General features: G+C 35.6%; 2 protein-coding genes across 2 annotated transcripts; one reads left to right on the forward strand and one right to left on the reverse strand.

Annotated features, from left to right (window-relative positions):
- Nucleotides 1-4,184: 4,184 nt before the first annotated feature.
- Nucleotides 4,185-4,903, reverse strand: LOC137942574 (large ribosomal subunit protein uL15x). Its single transcript, XM_068788274.1, has one exon. It carries the CDS (start codon nucleotides 4,815-4,817, stop codon nucleotides 4,377-4,379), a length of 441 nt encoding a protein of 146 aa, XP_068644375.1. The 5' UTR covers nucleotides 4,818-4,903; the 3' UTR covers nucleotides 4,185-4,376.
- Nucleotides 4,904-7,377: 2,474 nt separating this feature from the next.
- On the forward strand, nucleotides 7,378-17,343 carry LOC137942575 (uncharacterized). Its single transcript, XM_068788275.1, has 17 exons — nucleotides 7,378-7,429; nucleotides 7,573-7,720; nucleotides 7,803-7,943; nucleotides 9,056-9,147; nucleotides 10,785-10,881; nucleotides 11,660-11,703; nucleotides 11,806-11,894; nucleotides 13,063-13,154; nucleotides 13,241-13,387; nucleotides 13,628-13,775; nucleotides 13,862-13,938; nucleotides 14,506-14,577; nucleotides 15,404-15,451; nucleotides 15,639-15,766; nucleotides 15,898-16,057; nucleotides 16,149-16,350; nucleotides 16,735-17,343. The coding sequence occupies exons 2-17, from the start codon at nucleotides 7,610-7,612 to the stop codon at nucleotides 16,782-16,784; spliced, it is 1,698 nt and encodes a 565-aa protein (XP_068644376.1). The 5' UTR covers nucleotides 7,378-7,429; nucleotides 7,573-7,609; the 3' UTR covers nucleotides 16,785-17,343.
- The last annotated feature ends 45 nt before the right edge of the window (nucleotides 17,344-17,388 follow it).

A 17,388-nucleotide genomic window follows, 5' to 3' on the forward strand; every position in this document is an offset into this window, starting at 1 on the left:
TTCACCATTCGTGTAAAGACTGGTAATAATTCTATCGTTTCCTTTGTATTTTTTGTTTCATTTTAATATATAGAGTACTTAGTTGAATGCATTAAGGTGTATTTTTCCTCGTTTCATGTAGGTTCAAGATTTGATCTCCCCATCTGGAAATAATCAATCAAAAGCTCGGATGGGTCCTCCGGATTTGTTTGTAGAACTTGTCCAACAAGTAAGAGTTTGGCAGAAGACCTTTTCGATATGATTCGTGACTAATTTGTTTCAGATTCCCATTTAGTTTCCTAATATTCTTTGGAAGTTGAAATAGTGAATGTGGAATCCTGATTTTTTTCATTGGTTAACTGATTTTTTTTATTCCATGTTAACAGAATACATTTGACAAAAAATTAAGATAGGGACATGATTATTGTTCAATTTCTTTGCTCTATTTTTAAAAAAAAAAACTTAAATGGCTTTGTCAACTTTTGAGATAATTCACTTTTAAACAGTTGCATCCAATGTCTTTTCAAATCAGGTCAAGCTGCTTCTTGAAATGCTTGTAAAGAAATGTGGTCTTAATGCTTGTAAGGTTTGCCTTGTTTTAGGAAATGTTGACTAGTGTTTTTTGAGCGTTAAAAATGAGAAAAAATCAAAGTGGATACCAGAAGGTAACTATCTTTGTATTTTCAGTTTCATGAATTTCAAAACCTCCACAACTTCGTTTGTTTGATAGGAAATATATGTATGTTTCCTTGAATTTGATCATTTTCAGTCATCATACACGAAAACTGTCTTGAGAAAATGGTTAAACATAAAAACCAAAGCCGATGAGTTTCATTGCGATAACACTGTAAAAGGTGAGTACTCTCTCTCCCTCTTTAACTTTTTTTAATGGAAGTCGCGCTAGTTTCATGGTCCCTCACTTTCATGCCTCAATGTGCTTTTCCTTTTTTAGAACAGAGAAGGAAGAGTTGTTCCAACCAAGACCAATACGTTTATCTAAATGAAGAAATTTCAGGCAAGGCCCTTTGTTATAATCAGACAAAAGAGTGGAATGAGAATTTTAATATTCTTTGACATTTTGATGTAAAATTATTTATTAATATACGACTTTCCATTGATCATATTTAGAGCTTTCAAATTAAGAAAAAAAGATTGAAAATTGTGTTCAGATTGGTAATGGGTGGATAAACTTGGAGACAAACCAGAATGGCTTTGTAGTGGAGTTATGCAATGATATCAGATGAGAGTCATAGGGAGATTTTAATTTTTCTCTTATTTATGAAACTACTTGGCAGAAGGATAATGATGAATGAGGTTTGTCCTCTATGTTGGGTTTGCTTTACAGTTTGAGTCTAGTTGGTTCGTTCTCTGAAGGTTGTTAAAAAAACTAGGTGTGCTATAACTTAGTTCAAGAAATGTAATTTCAGTCTTTCGAACCCATGTCAAATATGTTGGGACGCCATGATTCCCATTAACAATCTCTTTGATATCATTGTCCAACATTTACTTTCTTTTGTGCCTTGACCACAATTTAACATTTTTTGCTTCAATGCTTCCATCGAGGGCTTTAAACCTACAAATTTATCGATACATTTATTTTTTTAGTTAATAAATATTTTAAATTGATAATAAAAGGTGTTGTAAGATTTTTAATTCACTAATGAAATTTTTAATAATTTATTATTTTGTAAATAAGGTCATAAAAAGTATACAAATAATTTTTTTGTTTATTTTTTTTATTTTTAAATATTTTAAATCCATAGTAAATGGGTAAGAGTTAGATTTTTTCTATTTATAAATATTATAATTTTTTAAATAAGGTGATATAAAATATACAAATAAATTGTATTTTTAAACTCTAAAATAACTTTTTTGTATATTTTTTTAATTTATAAATATTTTAAATTGATAATATATGGGTAAGACTTAAGAGTAAGATTTTTTAAATCCATAATAAATGGGTAAGAGTTAGATTTTTTCTATTTATAAATATTTTAAATTTGTAAATATTATTATTTTGTAAATAAGGTGATAAAAAACATACAAATAAATTGTATTTTTAAACTCTAAAATAACTTTTTTGTATATTTTTTTAATTTATAAATATTTTAAATCAATAATATGTGGGTAAGACTTAAGAGTAAGATTTTTTCTATTTATAAATATTTTTAATTTATAAATATTTTAAATCTAATTATTTTACTTATTTTATTTTATTTTTTAAAATATAAAGTCATGAAAAGTGTAATGATAAATTTTTTTAATTAATAAATATTTTAATTGATATTAAATGGTGTAAAATAAGTAAGAGTTAAATTTTTAATAACTTATTATTTTAGATATAAGGTAAAAATAAGATATAGTATTAATGACGTAGCAACTCATAATCAGTCAAAACTTATGTGTCATCTTTGACTGTTCACATGTACAATGGACCGGTCAAAGTTCGGTATTTTTGCAAATAAATTGATGCCGTAGTTATTTTCATAAATAAGTTTTTTCAAACTGTTATTTTTGTAAAAAAAACCCTTTAATAAATAGTCAAAACTACCCAATTAGAGAATCAGATATTCAATAAAATTGACACCCCTACTAAAAATCAACTCAGGGAGGAGTACTCCGCCTGACCAAGTGAAAAGAATTGTGTTATAGATAGTTCATTAATAACTCTTTCAAATTTTGCTTTTATAAGGGCAATGGCTTGACCACTCTAAGCGGCAGGAACTAGTGATTTACCTCAGTTTAAAACATCAACAAGAAATCCACAACTCAAAGAGTTTAAAAGACGAAATAGGTTGGCATAGAGGGAATGAGAACGACCAAGAGAGATCCTAAGCTCATAACCTTATGATATAACTGAGATACCCATAAGATTGTCTGTTTGATTGCCCTTCAATTCAACTTCCGAACAAAATACCCATATAAATCATCACAAGGAATAAACAAAAAGAGGAAGTGCCACAGTATGACAAGGTCAAGCACATCAACTGAAAATTATCTCCCTCAATAACTTCCTACAAGATCCAGATGCTTGTTTAGAAGCATCTCTCCTAAGAATCATACAAGTAGCAGTAGGATGATACTCTCTGCAGAGGACTAACTTTTTAACCAAACATTAAGCCATGAAACAAATTGACGAAGTTAGAACAAAATATCAATAAGATGTGATAATGACTACCTCCATTAGATAGAAATGCAAGCCTAACCTTAAACCATCTAACAATCGTAGAAACTTCTTTCCAGTTATGACCAATGTCATGTGCTCTAGATGAAGATATTCGGGCCAAGTCAAGCAAAATAATACTTTGGAGTCTTTACATATAAGATCTCCAAAGACCAATTTTGGGTGTTTTCTTCCTACGATGTATTGAAGTTTCATCCTCTGTAGACATCTCATGTGAAAAAATATTGAGTGCATAAACCCTAATTCACCAATCCAGAGACAAAATATTAACTTCAATGTTCAAACTGACTCTCTTGATGCCTCTTCCCTGGCTCTTAGACTCATAAAGTGATATTAACTTAGATAACCATAAGTTCAACTCTATGGAATCCACTGCCTTCAATTCAAGAACAAATCATATTCACATTACAAAGCACAAGCAGAAAAAGGGAGTCCAACTGTATCAGAAGTTGAGGGCATCAGCTGAAAATTACACAATTCACCACCTCAATGAAATTCCTATGTCCATCCTATCCTAGAATCATCTCTCTTTTTCAAATATCCCAACAGCAACACATAGCTCGGAAGGACAGCCCTCCACCCAAGTACCATATCAAGTAAGAAATTATGAACTTAAACTGCAAAACATTATTCACCCTATTTTACATCCCTTACCTCATCAACAGCTCATGACTGCAGCTCAAAAATTAAACAGCAAAGTTTATGAGTATCTGCACCAAACGAAACCTGCAGGCATTCTCATTTGCATGTTCAACCCACAAGTAAAGCCACCGCAGAAGGACACCTGATTTTTAAATTCCAAGAAACTCGGATAAAGAAACAGCAAGGACGGCTCTTTCTTTACGTTTATTTGTTCAGGTTAAGCTTTGAATGCAGAAATTACCACATCATTTTCAGTAAAGCATCAACATTCACCATAAGCAAATGAAACAAAACTAAAAATAATTTTTGCTTTAGACCAAAAAGATAATATATCCATTTTAGCAATTTTTTAAAAAACTGTTAAAGGTACAAAACGAAATAAGAACGGCTTCTCATCCACATTTCAATTGCACTATCGGTATCCAGCAAAAAATTTACATTTATAAATCTAAGACGCTCTTAAATCCTCGTAATCCAATTTTAAAAAAAAAAAAAAAAACAGGAAATGACAATGCTCCAGCAGACTGCAAGAAACAAAACTATGGAAAAACGCAAACTAGGCGCTGAACCACTATGCAGTAAGCATTACCGCACCACCAGCCTCCTTAATCTTCTTCTCCGCGATCTTTGACACTAGCTTGGTCTTCACTACAAACGGCTTGCCCTGCGGCAGAACTCCTTTCCCCAGCAGCTTGAAGTACCCAAACTGCGTGATATCTATCAGGGGAACCTTCTCGGAATCCGCCTTGGCTTTCACGTCCTCGGGCAGGAGAGAGTAAAGGCGGTCGATGTTGACGATTGGACAATAGAATTTATTGCGCAGTTTATGGAAATAGCGCATACCCACTTTACCAAAATAACCGGGATGGTACTTGTCGAAGAGGATGCGGTGATGGTGCAAGCCTCCGGCGTTACCACGACCTCCGGGGTGCTTCCGGTGCTTTCCGACTCTACCATGTCCGGCGCTCACGTGGCCACGCTTCTTGCGGTTCTTCTTGAAGCGAGTCGTCATTGCTTTCTACTCCTGCTGCGGCGGATGCTGAGCCAGGAGATGAAGAAGGAGGCGAGGTCGCGTGCTTGGCCTAAGGCGTTTTTGTATCAAGAAAGTTAGGGTTTCGAAGAATGTATGAGCCTTGTGGGCTCCATCCATATTCTCATTCAAATGCCCGATATGTACGGGATGGGCTCAACGATAACAATGCTCACATATGGGCTCCAATTAAAAACGAATCGAATACTGCGGTGGTGACAACGGGGGTGGGGGTTCCGTTGTCTCTAAGGTGAGGATTTAAAAATTTATAATTTAATAACAAAATTTTAATTAAAAAATATTTATTAATAACTAAAATATTGAAATTAAAATAATTCAGACACTAAATATAATAATAAAATAAATAATAATTTATAAATAAAATAAAATTGATATAGTAAATAATGAATAAAAACAAACAATAACCACTAAATATTAAAATAATAATAAATTACTTTTATGTATAAAAATTGAAATTTTAAATCATGAAGCAAATTATAATTAAAGAAGGTGAGTCTGACTCAAATGAGGCACGCTCGCTCGCTATCTTCTTCCCCAACAACTTTTGTGCAGGAAGTAGAATAGATGAACGCCTCGTTCCTCCCCCTCCCCTTTTCTACTGAAATCCATACTGAAAAAGAAGGAAGGTGAGGAGGAAGATCAACTTGAGAGATATTCGATGAGAACGAGATTGAGAGCTACTTCCTCCTGTTTGAAGAGGTGTGGGAGAGAAAGAGAAAGAAAACCATATCAGTCTATCTGGAAGCTGCAGGTACTTCTGCTACTTATTCAGTAACTATGACGGAAGATTTCTGAAAGGTTTTCTGGTACTTAAATTCAGATGCTTTCATTGTTAGGCAGTTCTGAGTTCAGCTCAAGTTTCATTAGTGCATCGTTACCAGGCTTCTAGTTCTAACTTTCATCATTCCACTCTTATTTTTCACCACGGATTCGAAATAATTTTCCAAGTAGAGTCATGCTAGCTCGTCTTTCCGGGAAACAATCAAGAAAGCAATTTGCTGAGACTGAGGACTTTTTTTGCTGCTACGACTTTTCTTCGAATTTCTCAAAGTGCTTAGTGTCACCTTGAATGCATTAAACCCATGGGTCAGATCTGTTTAGTACATGTGTACTTGTTCTTCCATATAGTACATGTGTACTCGTTCTTCAATATAGTACATATGTACTTGCAATGGAAGATCTCACCCATCGCCTATAAGTTTTGTGATGATTCTAGGTACAGCGGCTGGCCGTTTATGATCGATTACTGCCGGCGGCTGGTGCTTAGCGTCCCGGCAGCAGGCTGGTTGATCCTTCTCTTCGACCCCCTCCAGGACGCCAAGCACACCCACCGGCAATAATCCATCTCTGCTTCTGTTCAAGGCGCCGGCGACCAGCTGCAAAATCAGGTTCACTGGTACAGTTCCGCATCTTTCCGAAAAAAATTCCAGGCTTAAAGTTTGTTTTCTTTCTAAAATTTGGACGGTTTGCGGCTATGGTTTATTCTCTTTAACTTATCATTTTTTTTTCATTTCTTTCATTAATCTCGCCGAATTGCAGAGTTGGTTCCCACAGGAGGATCTACAAGGAGGATATCCCTGTTTATGTGATTTGATTGTAAAACTGTTGATTCCTTTGCCGTCATGTTGTAATCGACATAACGAATAGAAGAGAGGGGATCTTGGATGTATACGAAGACGAGCCATCGAATCGAAGAGATTGTAATGTAATCATTTGCAGAATATCTAATTTATCTCGTTTTTTATTCCCTTTACAAAGTTGGTGATACAAAGATGATAGATATAAAGATAATAATCGAGATAGAGATAAAAGATAATTAGTGTTAAATTAGAGATAGACTCAGATTATAGAGTCTACGATATCTCCGTAGCCGTCACCCCACTGCCATCGCCGTTTGCTCTGTCGGCAACTCCCTCTCTTGGCCGACCTATTTTCCCCCTCCCCCGAGCCATTGTGGGCCGCCGACGATTCCGTCGTCCCTCAAAAGTTCCCGTTGTGGCTTCTTGCAGCTCTGAGACTAATCAAACGAAAATTCAGCTTCCTCCATTGAGGTCACTATCTTGTTCATGGAGAGCTTTACAGAGATGCTCACCAAATGCTTGTTACCAGTACGATGAAACTTGTCGGTCAAAAGTTCCCCTTGTGGCTTCTTGCAGATCTGAGACTAATCAAACGAAAATTCAGCTTCCTCCATTGAGGTCACTATCTTGTTCATGGAGAGCTTTACAGAGATGCTCACCAAATGCTTGTTACCAGTACGATGAAACTTGTCGGGCAAATGTTTTACGTGGAAGAGTCTTACAAGGGCTCACTAGACTCTGTATCTTTCCGTTCAACTCCAATGAAGTCTACTTCGTGCTAACAGCTTGTTACCCGCACCACCACACCTGGTCGGAAAATCAGATTTTTTAAAATATAAAATTAAATAATAATAATTTATTATACTTTTTTATAAAAAATATATATATAATTTAATGATTGTATTTAGAATTTGGTTAATGATTTGAAAAACAGCATCTAGTCAATCGCATTTGGAAATCCTGCATCCAAGAGAGAAGTTCGGAACAATTAGGGTAAGTTCGATTAATCTCGTACAAATTACGATAATCAAACGAGATTAATCCCTTTTTCTTAATTAATACAATTCGGGCTACTTAGGTTCCTTTTTTCTTAATTGTATTTGAATAAATTCGGACGAATTTGAGTTGAACTTCAGAGAGCGGAAAAGCTTCCGACTTCCTGAGTTACTCGACATGGAGAAACCGATCGAGAGAGACGTAGATTGGGACTTTCACCTGAGATCCCTATCCACGAACGCCAGAGACTCGAACAATCCCGCTGCAGATCCTTCTCTTCTAGAATCGGTACACTTTTTCTCTACTCTGTTTCAGTTGTCGCTTGTCCATTTTTTGTTTATTTGAATTCATTATTTTCGTCGATTCTCAGGTCAAGAAGCTTCATGTGATATGCAAGGCCGAGAATTCGGAGGATTTGATCGCTAGGATTTATCCGCAAATCAACAAGCTCTTTCAGCGAGCAGTAGCCTCATTGTCTCAGTCTCAGACCTCCAATGGACCTCTTTTGCTGGTAGGGTTGTATTTTGATCGTCAACATGCCACAAACATGGCTTCTTTTCTTTTGTTCTTTTAAACAAGGCTATTACTTTTCTTTTGTTACTGTTTTTGCGGATCAAATTTGCACAAAACTTTGTGTATTTACCTTAATAATTAGATTTATGTATGATTTAAGACTTTTTTTTTTTTTTTGGGGGGGGGGGGGGGGGCTTACATGATATCATGCCTGATATACTCTTTGTAGCTGGCTGCACCTGTCGTTTCTTCAGTGACGCCTTCTTATTTATTTTTTGTTCGGTATCTCATTTTCTTATTTTTTAATTAAAACACATATGGAGACGATAAAGACTATTGCATCCATTATATATAAGGAACCTGAGCTAGTGGATACTGTTATAATACTTTGATAAATACAAAATACTTGGTTACTACCAAAAATGGTGTAGGAGTGAAATTGTTGAAACTGGTGTCAAGGGTGTAGCTTTCTATCCCATTCCAATCCCATTCACTGGCATTAGACACCAAGACTCAACTTGGAGCCTTAGACTAAGTCCCAATTGATAATCAGTAATATTCGAGAGTTTTAATTAGCTTGTGTCTTACATATGCTTGGTTGCTCTCTTTCTCTCACTGTCATGGTTGGACAACTTCATCCGTAAGTGAGAAATTTTTATTTTCCTATAGGCAGTCTTGTGATGACATGGTTCCCTGCAAAGCAACAGTAGTCCCATACTAGGCCTGGAAAAATCTTATCCACGAACCACTGGTAGTTCTGTTACTAAACAACTAATCTATTCCTGGATCTTTGACTTTCACACAGTAACTTTTATTTAGTATATTGGCTAAAAAAAATGTTTATTTTTGATAATTCAGTTTTTTCGTTTATCATATATCAAAATTTCCATTTTTAATTACTATTTTCTGCAGTATGGTAACTCATGTTTGGGATTCTCTTCCAATCTGTCTGAGTGGCTACTTTCTATCCATTGCTGCCACATTGAACTGCATTTGTAGAACAAAGTCGGCTGAAACTGACCGTGTACTTTTCCACTTATTTTAAAAGAGAAGCAAAGTAAGATTTACTTGTTTATGCCACTAACCCTGCTTTTTACTTGTTCCATACAGGCTATTCTTCAGTTTTTTCTTGATTTCGGAGAATTTGTTCTCCATGATGCAGATCCTAATCTGCGGACATTTTTCCGCTCATGTTTGAGCCGGTAATGACTCCTTGTAGGTCATCCTGAAATGATTTTTTGTCTTAAGTATTCTTTACAGCCCAATATCATTCTAAATTTGCCTATTCAGTTCTTTGAAAGTGCGTTTAGCATGCATTTTTTCGTCTTCACACTTTGATGTAAACAGTTTTGTTGATAACTTCTTCTATTTTTTTTGCTGCAGTAAGATTGTTTTATGTGGTCATCATGTAGTATTTCATGCTCATATGAGATCCTTTTGTCTGGACGGTTGTTCCATAAAGTAAATTAATAAAAAAAAGTAAAGGAATTAATTTATTCTTCTAGATCTTGATTCATGGAAATGCTCCATCCAGAGTGCTGTTTATTATATTTTTCTTCAGTTCTTGCCTTTGGGACTTCTTACTTTCTAGTAGTAATGATTTGGAAACGTAGAGGTGGTCAACCATGTCTTTTTTTTCTTGAGAATGTCAACTGTGTCTTATTAGTGCATTTCCCTTTAGTGTGTACATTTCCGTTTATAAACTGATATAATGTGTATCTTTATGTTTATAGTACAACTTTCAGATATCTTTCTATTGTAATTCTCTGAAAAGAAACATTTTTGCGTTACGTGGGAGTCAGTTGTTGGATCTTTTACAGGGGTTGGAAATCCCACCAGTAGTATCGGGTTCAATAGCAAAGTGGTTGGATTTAGAACTTCTTTTAAGAATCAATCTGCTGGTTAAAAGTAAATTCATGTATGCATTATATGTAGTAGTGAAATGTTGTAGAATTTGTGGATGTAAAAAATACTTGTTAAGGAATAGTCCCACATGGATTAGTGAGTACAAAGATCTTGAGTTTATTAGTTGGGAAAGAGGTTTCCTAAGTTGACTAGTCATTTTGGGATAGCGCCTTGGACCCAATTTAACATAGTATCAGAGCAGGTACTCATATGTGGGCCTACACCTAAAAATTATCTACTTGTAGAGCCACAAAAAAAGAGCCTACACCTAAAACTATCCACTTGTAGAGCCACAAAAGAGGGCCTACACCTAAATTGCCTACTCCTAAATTATCACTTGTAGAGCCACAAAAGATGGTCTACACGTGAGGGGGAGTGTTAAGGAATAGTCCCACATGTATTAGTGAGTACAAAGATCGTGAGTTTATTAGTTGGGAAAGAGGTTTCCTAAGTTGACTAATCATTTTGGGATAGGGCCTTGGACCCAATTTAACAATACTGTTGTTAAAAGATGTAACTAAAATTCATATCCAAAAAGTAAAATATGAATCTTCTGAAAAATCATTAAATGCATCCACTTGCATTATTATTTCTCAATCACATCAATTTGAAAATACATGCAGATCCTGAAAGCACCCCCGAAGAGAATAAGCATATTTATTTATTGATTTTCCTTTTTGGAGCTGCAAATATGTTTGGCTTTTCTGTAATAATGGGTCCACTTGCATGGAGTTTTTTCTATTAAGTTTCTGTTATCTTGTATGGAAATACTTCTAGTTTTTTTATTTAGGTTCTTGTTGTCATTTGTTAGGTTCTGTTTTTTTGTTTTCTGGTATTAGTAGATCAATTAATGGCAACTGGTAGTTATGTGCAGTTGTTTAATATTAATTCTTATAGTCTGTGCTATGTTTTAAAATCTGTGACCTGTTGTCAGAGAGTTTGCAGATCCTGTTGTTGCAGAGGCAACTCTCAACTTTCTAAACCTGAACAGAGCAAAACTTTTGAGTTGTTTTCCAACATTACTTCCACAGGTAAAATTATAGTTTCCGGTATATGCTTCTGTTTTTTTTTTAAAAGGGATTTCCTTAATGGCCAAGGCCAAATGGCCAGCTACGAATGGGAGGGATCAAAACAATGAGAGATTGCTGATCTACAATCAGCTAATCCATTTCCACACCTTTTGTACATGGGACCCTTTACATAGAGTACTAGACAAGTTACAGATCTCAAAGAAATTCTGAAGATGGCGCCAAGGAGGGTTGGCTAATGACTGCTTTTGAGTCTCCTTCAACCTCCGATGTCTCAATGAAGTGTTGATGGTAATGGCACAACCCATGCTGGACTGCCGAGATTTCCGCTGAATTGGAATCAGAGTGTCCCAATGGACTGGAGAAGGATAGAACAACTATACTCTCAGTGGACTGGAGAAGGATAGAACAACTATACCATTAGAACTTCTGAACACACCTCTGACCTGTGCCAGACCAGGGTTGCCCCTTGAACAGCCATCAAAATCTAGTATATGCTTTCTTTGAAAGGAAGGTTTGAGCACCAACTCCTCATTGTGTGCTCAAACTCCTCTCCTTATTCAAAAGTGCTTGTCATCTGATTTTGCACTGCTCATGTCTTGTTTTGTTGTATTCCCCTTTTTTATTTATACTTTCAATAAAATCTTCACCTCTAGAAAAATTACTTTGAAGGAAAAACGAAGAAAGAAATAGCACAAAAGGAATACCTTTGTTGTCTCAAATTACAGTGTTTGACATTAGTTCTCTCCTTTATTTTTTTATTTTCTTGTTTCTATTGCAGTTCTTCCCCTTGCTGCTAAAACTAGTTGCATGGAATGGTGAGAAGTAAGTTAGTTATCATGCTTGCAGATAATGAAATTAGCTGTTTTTCAGTTATTACTGGAAGATTAAGTGGCCGATACTGATAGTTATGGGCTCACTTTGCAGACTGGAGAAACCATTTATGAAGGTTTTCCCTGGAATCATGTCTCCTGCATCATTTCTACCTCTATTCCCATCGCTTGTGGATTTACCAAGTGAGTTTTCTTAATTCTGTTATACATCCTTTTCTTTTCCACCTGACCACGATTTCATGGTTTGTAGGTCTGCCTGCTCTTTGTTGCTTAGGTAGCTTCCCTAGAAAGGGCTCTAAGAAACTTGAATACTCAATTGATTCAACCACTACTGCGTCTTCCTGAATTCTTTTCAAAGTATTGGCGAAGAAAAAAATAAACCCTTTGATCTGACCTTTCTGTCTCCATGCATCATTTTCTTTTCATACTAATTGTAGTAATTGAAAACCATTAGTCAGACATAACAAAACTTGTAAACCTCTGACACATTTACCATTTGTTTGTGTGCAAAATCAAAATAAGTAAGAAACCTAAATTTATTCAGTTCTGTTGCTTAAACGTGCTACTGACCTAGTCAAGAATATGTTGGATAAGTTCCCCTAGTGATCTGCTTGTTAGTGTGAAGCTATTGTGTCAGAGTTCCTTCCTTTGGTGATTGAAGGTAATTCTTCCATAGACATTAGTTGGATATCCATGAAAGCATCCCCTCTGTGATGTTTAAGGGATTCTTACAATGAAGTGGTTGGTCTCTGTTCCTCTTGAGGTTGCTTAGCCATCCCTTAGCTCCACTAATAGTATTCCAGACTCTTTAGCAAGGAGATGTCTTCCTTTCAAACCATAATTTCAGGAAATCCTCTTCCCCTTCTATTTTGAGGCTTGAGGTTTGTCCATCCTCTCTTTTTGTAATTCTTTATTTTAAAATAAAAGCCTGATAGTTTTCCAAAAAAGAAGAAGAAGAATGAGGTTATGAAGACAGTAAGAGAGACCGAGAAGATACATGACATAAGTAAATAAGTAGAAGAAAAAAGATTTGTGTGTTATTTTATTTTTTATTTTTTTGGGGAGGGGGAGGATGAGTAAAGTCCTTTGGAGCTGACCCATTTGTTTCTTAGCCTCTTTGCATGGGCAAAATTTTGCTGACTATGTTTCTTGTCGATGTCACCAGTAATTAAATGTTTACACTCAGTGAAGGTTGGAATTCTAGTTTTGCATTTGTTACTTGTGGAGTGCATACTGATTTAAATTTTTATCAGCTGATCCAATTGAGATAGAAGCAAATGAAATTGTTAGTATAAATTAGGAAATCCCAATTATAAGCTTTAGACTTATATTGCGATTTCATTTGCACCAGTTCTGGTGGTGGCTCTAGAAAAAGTGGAGCGAAGCTCTGGCTCCCTCATAGGAAGTGGCATTGCTTCAATCCAGAAGAGTACGGCCCCTGAGGTTATCTTGAAAACTTTATGACATAATTTTTAAAATTTGAAGGTAGTCAAACTTTTTGTTATGGTGTTTGCATTTTTCTGTTTCAGATGCTGCTTGCACTGATGGATGAGGCCTATACTGGTTCGGCAATAGAAGATAGAGAGGCAGACTCTGGATCTGATGATAACAGTAGTATTGATGTTGGCGACTCTTTGTTTCTTGACCTTCTTAAGGACGAGAATGATGGGCTACCTGTAGTTCTCTTGTCTTTACCCTCTTGAGCTTTTTAGATAAATTTCATCTTGCATTCATTCGAAGTTAGTTTTTCCCCAAAAAATTGAAGAAGAAAAATGAAAAATGTATGTAAGAAAGTTAAAAAAAAAAAAAAAAAAAAAAACTAAGATTACCTGGGACATACATGGCATTGGTTGAGTCCCTTGTCTGGAACTGATATGATTTGTGCCTCTGACAAACTTTCCAATTTTTAACTTCAGGAACGGCACTGGACATCTCCTGGAATGGCTGCTGCATTACAAGCTGCAGTTAATAGCTCTCGGTCTGAGAGGTTGAAACAAGCACTCCGTATGGCACCCCGACTGCTTGATTTGTATTTTTCAACAGCACTGCAGGATGTCAATGACTGTATGTCTTCGCCTCTTTAAGTTTTATTTGTATTTTTTGTGGTTTCCTATCACTTTTTAAATGATATCTTCTTCTGGTTGTTCCAGCATTAATTTGTGCTTTAATACCTTTGATTATGTCAAGAAATTCAACCATGTTTCCAGATAAGACTTTTTGTTACGAGGTGGGTGTTTTATGTAATATTGCATTTGAGTGTGAGATGCTGTCTTATTTTTTTCTTTTTTCTGAGCAGCTTTGAATTATTGAGAAATATGAGATGAGGCTGAGATCTCAAATTCTGTAATGAGCAACCTTATTGAGTACTGGACACCTAGTAAGTCAATTGAATTTACACATATTTGTAAACTCAATTGCCTGCTTAGTTCCCATTTGACACTTTCATAAATTCAATTGACTACTGGACACTCTACAGTTTATAAATAGCTATTGCTCCTTAACATTGTTACGAAGTTACTATTGGGGAAACTGAATAGTTAGTTATATATTGTGGGGAGTCTGATGGTTAACTGAATTTCATATTGTCGTTAGTTGAGTTTACTACTTAACATCTGGTAGTAAATTATTGACCACTGGGTGTCCGGTAGTTTTATGCTATCTCATACTGTGGCTCGTGAGATAGCAGCACCATAGATTGTCTTTGTTTTATTATTTATAATTCTTGATTTATTCAAGATTTTAGTCTGATGTCCTCACATGATGTGTAATGCTTTTTGTGAAATTCATTTTGTAGGTTAGAAGGAGGCTTTTGGAATTTATGCTTGCCTCATTTCAAAGATCACCCAATTTTGTTGCACTGCTTAAGGTGACTTGTCCATAATCTTCTTATCCATAAAAAAAGAGTTCCTTGGTTTGTTAATTTAATTATTGTGTTGTCATTTCATGTTATTAATCCAACTTATTTTGTCTTCATGAATGTGATAGAATTTGGACTTTGTTAAGAAATGAAAGATGCAGACTGGTTTCTTTATTGGTATAGATCTAGTCCATTTAAGACCTAGCAAATCACTGCCTCTGTGCCTCTTTCTGCCCATCATGACCTGGCCCATTTAGATTGGATAGTATGGCAGCTGCCATGGACTGCTAAATGTAAGTGAAAGATTAGAAAAAGGTGTGTATTAGGGACGGAACAATCAAATAGTTCTTGCCACCAGGGGACTCTTGAATTCAGCTGTTAATATTTTCTTTGAATTATTCTTGTTCAGAATGAATTGTTAATCAGACCATTTCTGTATTGTACAGCAATGTCATATTTAGTTGAAAAGGGCCATGGAGTTTTTTTTTTAATTTTTTAGAAAGGGCCCTGAAGAATTTTGACTTTGCTCTTATCCATTTTCTCTTCTTATGATGGTTGAATACTTGAATCTGAAAGTTTGGATCACATTGCCTACTTGCCTGTGCATGAAGAGATAAGAAATATTTACCATGACTTTAACAATATAAGCTAAACATTATTTTAAAGTAAATATAAGCTAAACTTTTGCCTGTTCAAAATCTCATAATATGGTTTCTGGGATTCAAATTTATAATATTGGTGAGATTAAAGTTTTTGTAACAATGAAACTTTACCAAGTTTAAATAAACTTTCATGTACATTATGTTATAGTTTCTAATTAAGTTAAATACTGCAGAAGCCTATAGTTGACAGACTTGGGGAAGCTTATGACAGCCCGGTAAAGGTAAGTAGAGTTCTTTATAGTCCTTTGTGTGGCTTTTGTGCTGTTGGCTAATGGGTTAATGGACTTGAATCCCCACAACTCTTTTTGAGATTATACTTGCTTCTGTGTTTTGGTTTCTCTATATATTAATAAAATCGTATTGATCCCTTTCTCAGAAAATGTTAAAATAGTTTCCTTTTTTCTGCAGACCGAATTAGCATTGCAGTTGTGTTGGGCTATTGGGGAGCATGGTGGTGGAGGCACATCCCACAAGGATGCAGCTCGAGAACTTTTTGAGAGCTTAGAGTTACTCTTATATGAGAATCTTTCTTCTAGGTTGGTGTCCAAGTGAATCATTCCAAAGTATTTTTCTATTTTTTGATGGATGTTTGATTCTATTGTTTCTATGCTCACTTCTTTGATATTGTCTAATTCCTACTTGTTTCACATGGTTTTCTTTTGGGAAGTCGCTTGGGTTTAAGCCAGGAGTCAGCTCTTAGTTCCGATACTGGAGCTTTTAGAAAATCATCACAGGCTCGCCTCCTCTGTTTTGTCATAACAGCTATTGCAAAACTTGCTACTTATCATCGTGAATTGCTGCCTCGGGCTCGTGTATCTCTGGCTAAGGTCCGTCATACTGGTGTCCTTATGATAGAGTTCTGTTCTTATTTGAACTTCTGTTTATTACAAGTAGGATTGATCTTGATTTGCTAGACAGGTTGCTCGATCTCGAAACTCTGATGCTAGGGTTTGGAGGCGTGCTCGGGACTACTTGGGATTGATGAATGAACCAGCCATTTGTTTATCTGTTTTGGGACCTTCAGGTGGTGAGCCCCTTGGTCCTGGGACAGTCAACTGGAAGGAAGGAGGTTCCAATATGATTGCTCACATTCCCTTTTACATCTTATGTGAACAAGAAGGTAAATGTATTTGTATCTGTCTACTGGATGTTTGGAACATCAGTTATCTTTTGGATACTTAACAAACTGGTTTTGGATTGAGAATCTAGTATAGAGATGTTAAGTAAATACTAATAGGGAACTAATTCTTTCTTTGCTAGAAAGTACCTTTGCTAGTTGTTAGTGAGAGTCTAAAGCACAAGGCCAAAATGATGCACTTCTAATTTTTGTTTTGTTGTCTTCATGATTTGTTGGCTTTTTGGGTGTAAAGCTATACTGGAGTTACAATCTCTTTATTCTTCTTCCTCCCTCATTTTTTATTCAAGCATTTATTATTAGCAGCATTAATTGACAATGTCTTCTTAAAGTTGTGCATATTGCTTAACACTTGTGCTGCGTATGCAGGTCCCCCGTTTCATGATTTTTCAATTTCGGATATTATCCCAGACAAATAACAAGCTTTGCTTGTTTTGAACGATTTCAGTCTGTTGCCTGTATCACATCTTTGGCTGGTTGTACAAGCAGCAGCAAGCGTGCCTTCTCCTCTTTTTCTGATGAGCAGGCTCATGGTTTGGTTTCTATCTTTTCCAACTGCGTAGTGTATCTGAAAATCAGAAAAGTTTAAAGGTTCGTTTACATTATAGATATACTATTCACCAAGAGAAATTTACGAGCGACTGATGCAATTCCTGTGTGAGTGTGAGTTAGTAACATCGTTTGGAAGTCAAAGAAAAGAAACATCTTTGCGAAGAGCACCTATTTTCTGATTACTTTCTGAGGTAGATGTTGCAGTCGAGTATCTCGTCTATAAGCCTCAAAGACTTTCTTGTAACTAGTGATTTTTTTAGTTTGCTGCATGAAGCTTAACTATTTGTTTTGAGATTAGAGATCTAATTACAATTGTTTTTTTTTTTTTGTTAAGGTCTTTATTTGTGACATGTTTGGATGGCCTTGATCTTGGCTCATGTTTAGACAGACAATCTCAGGGATTGTAAACACGGATTATTTTTTTTTTTCTTCCTTCGCCCTCTCTCTCTAACGCTACTGTTTTTCCTCTTC

The sequence above is a fragment of the Aristolochia californica genome, unplaced genomic scaffold, assembly GCF_029961685.1.
Source record: "Aristolochia californica isolate CCGP_79_NKW_82.1479 unplaced genomic scaffold, dmAriCali1.0.hap1 SCAF_10, whole genome shotgun sequence".
Classification (NCBI taxonomy): domain Eukaryota; kingdom Viridiplantae; phylum Streptophyta; class Magnoliopsida; order Piperales; family Aristolochiaceae; genus Aristolochia; species Aristolochia californica.

What these genes read in the sequence shown, in the direction of transcription:
- LOC137942575 (XM_068788275.1), top strand. Translation starts at nt 7,610, where the DNA reads ATGGAGAAACCGATCGAGAGAGACGTAGATTGGGACTTTCACCTGAGA. An exon ending in GTTGCATGGAATGGTGAGAA is followed by an intron (nt 11,704 to 11,805) that starts GTAAGTTAGTTA and finishes CTCACTTTGCAG; the next exon opens with ACTGGAGAAACCATTTATGA. An exon ending in CTTATGACAGCCCGGTAAAG is followed by an intron (nt 15,452 to 15,638) that starts GTAAGTAGAGTT and finishes TTTTTTCTGCAG; the next exon opens with ACCGAATTAGCATTGCAGTT.
- LOC137942574 (XM_068788274.1), bottom strand. Translation starts at nt 4,817, where the DNA reads ATGACGACTCGCTTCAAGAAGAACCGCAAGAAGCGTGGCCACGTGAGC.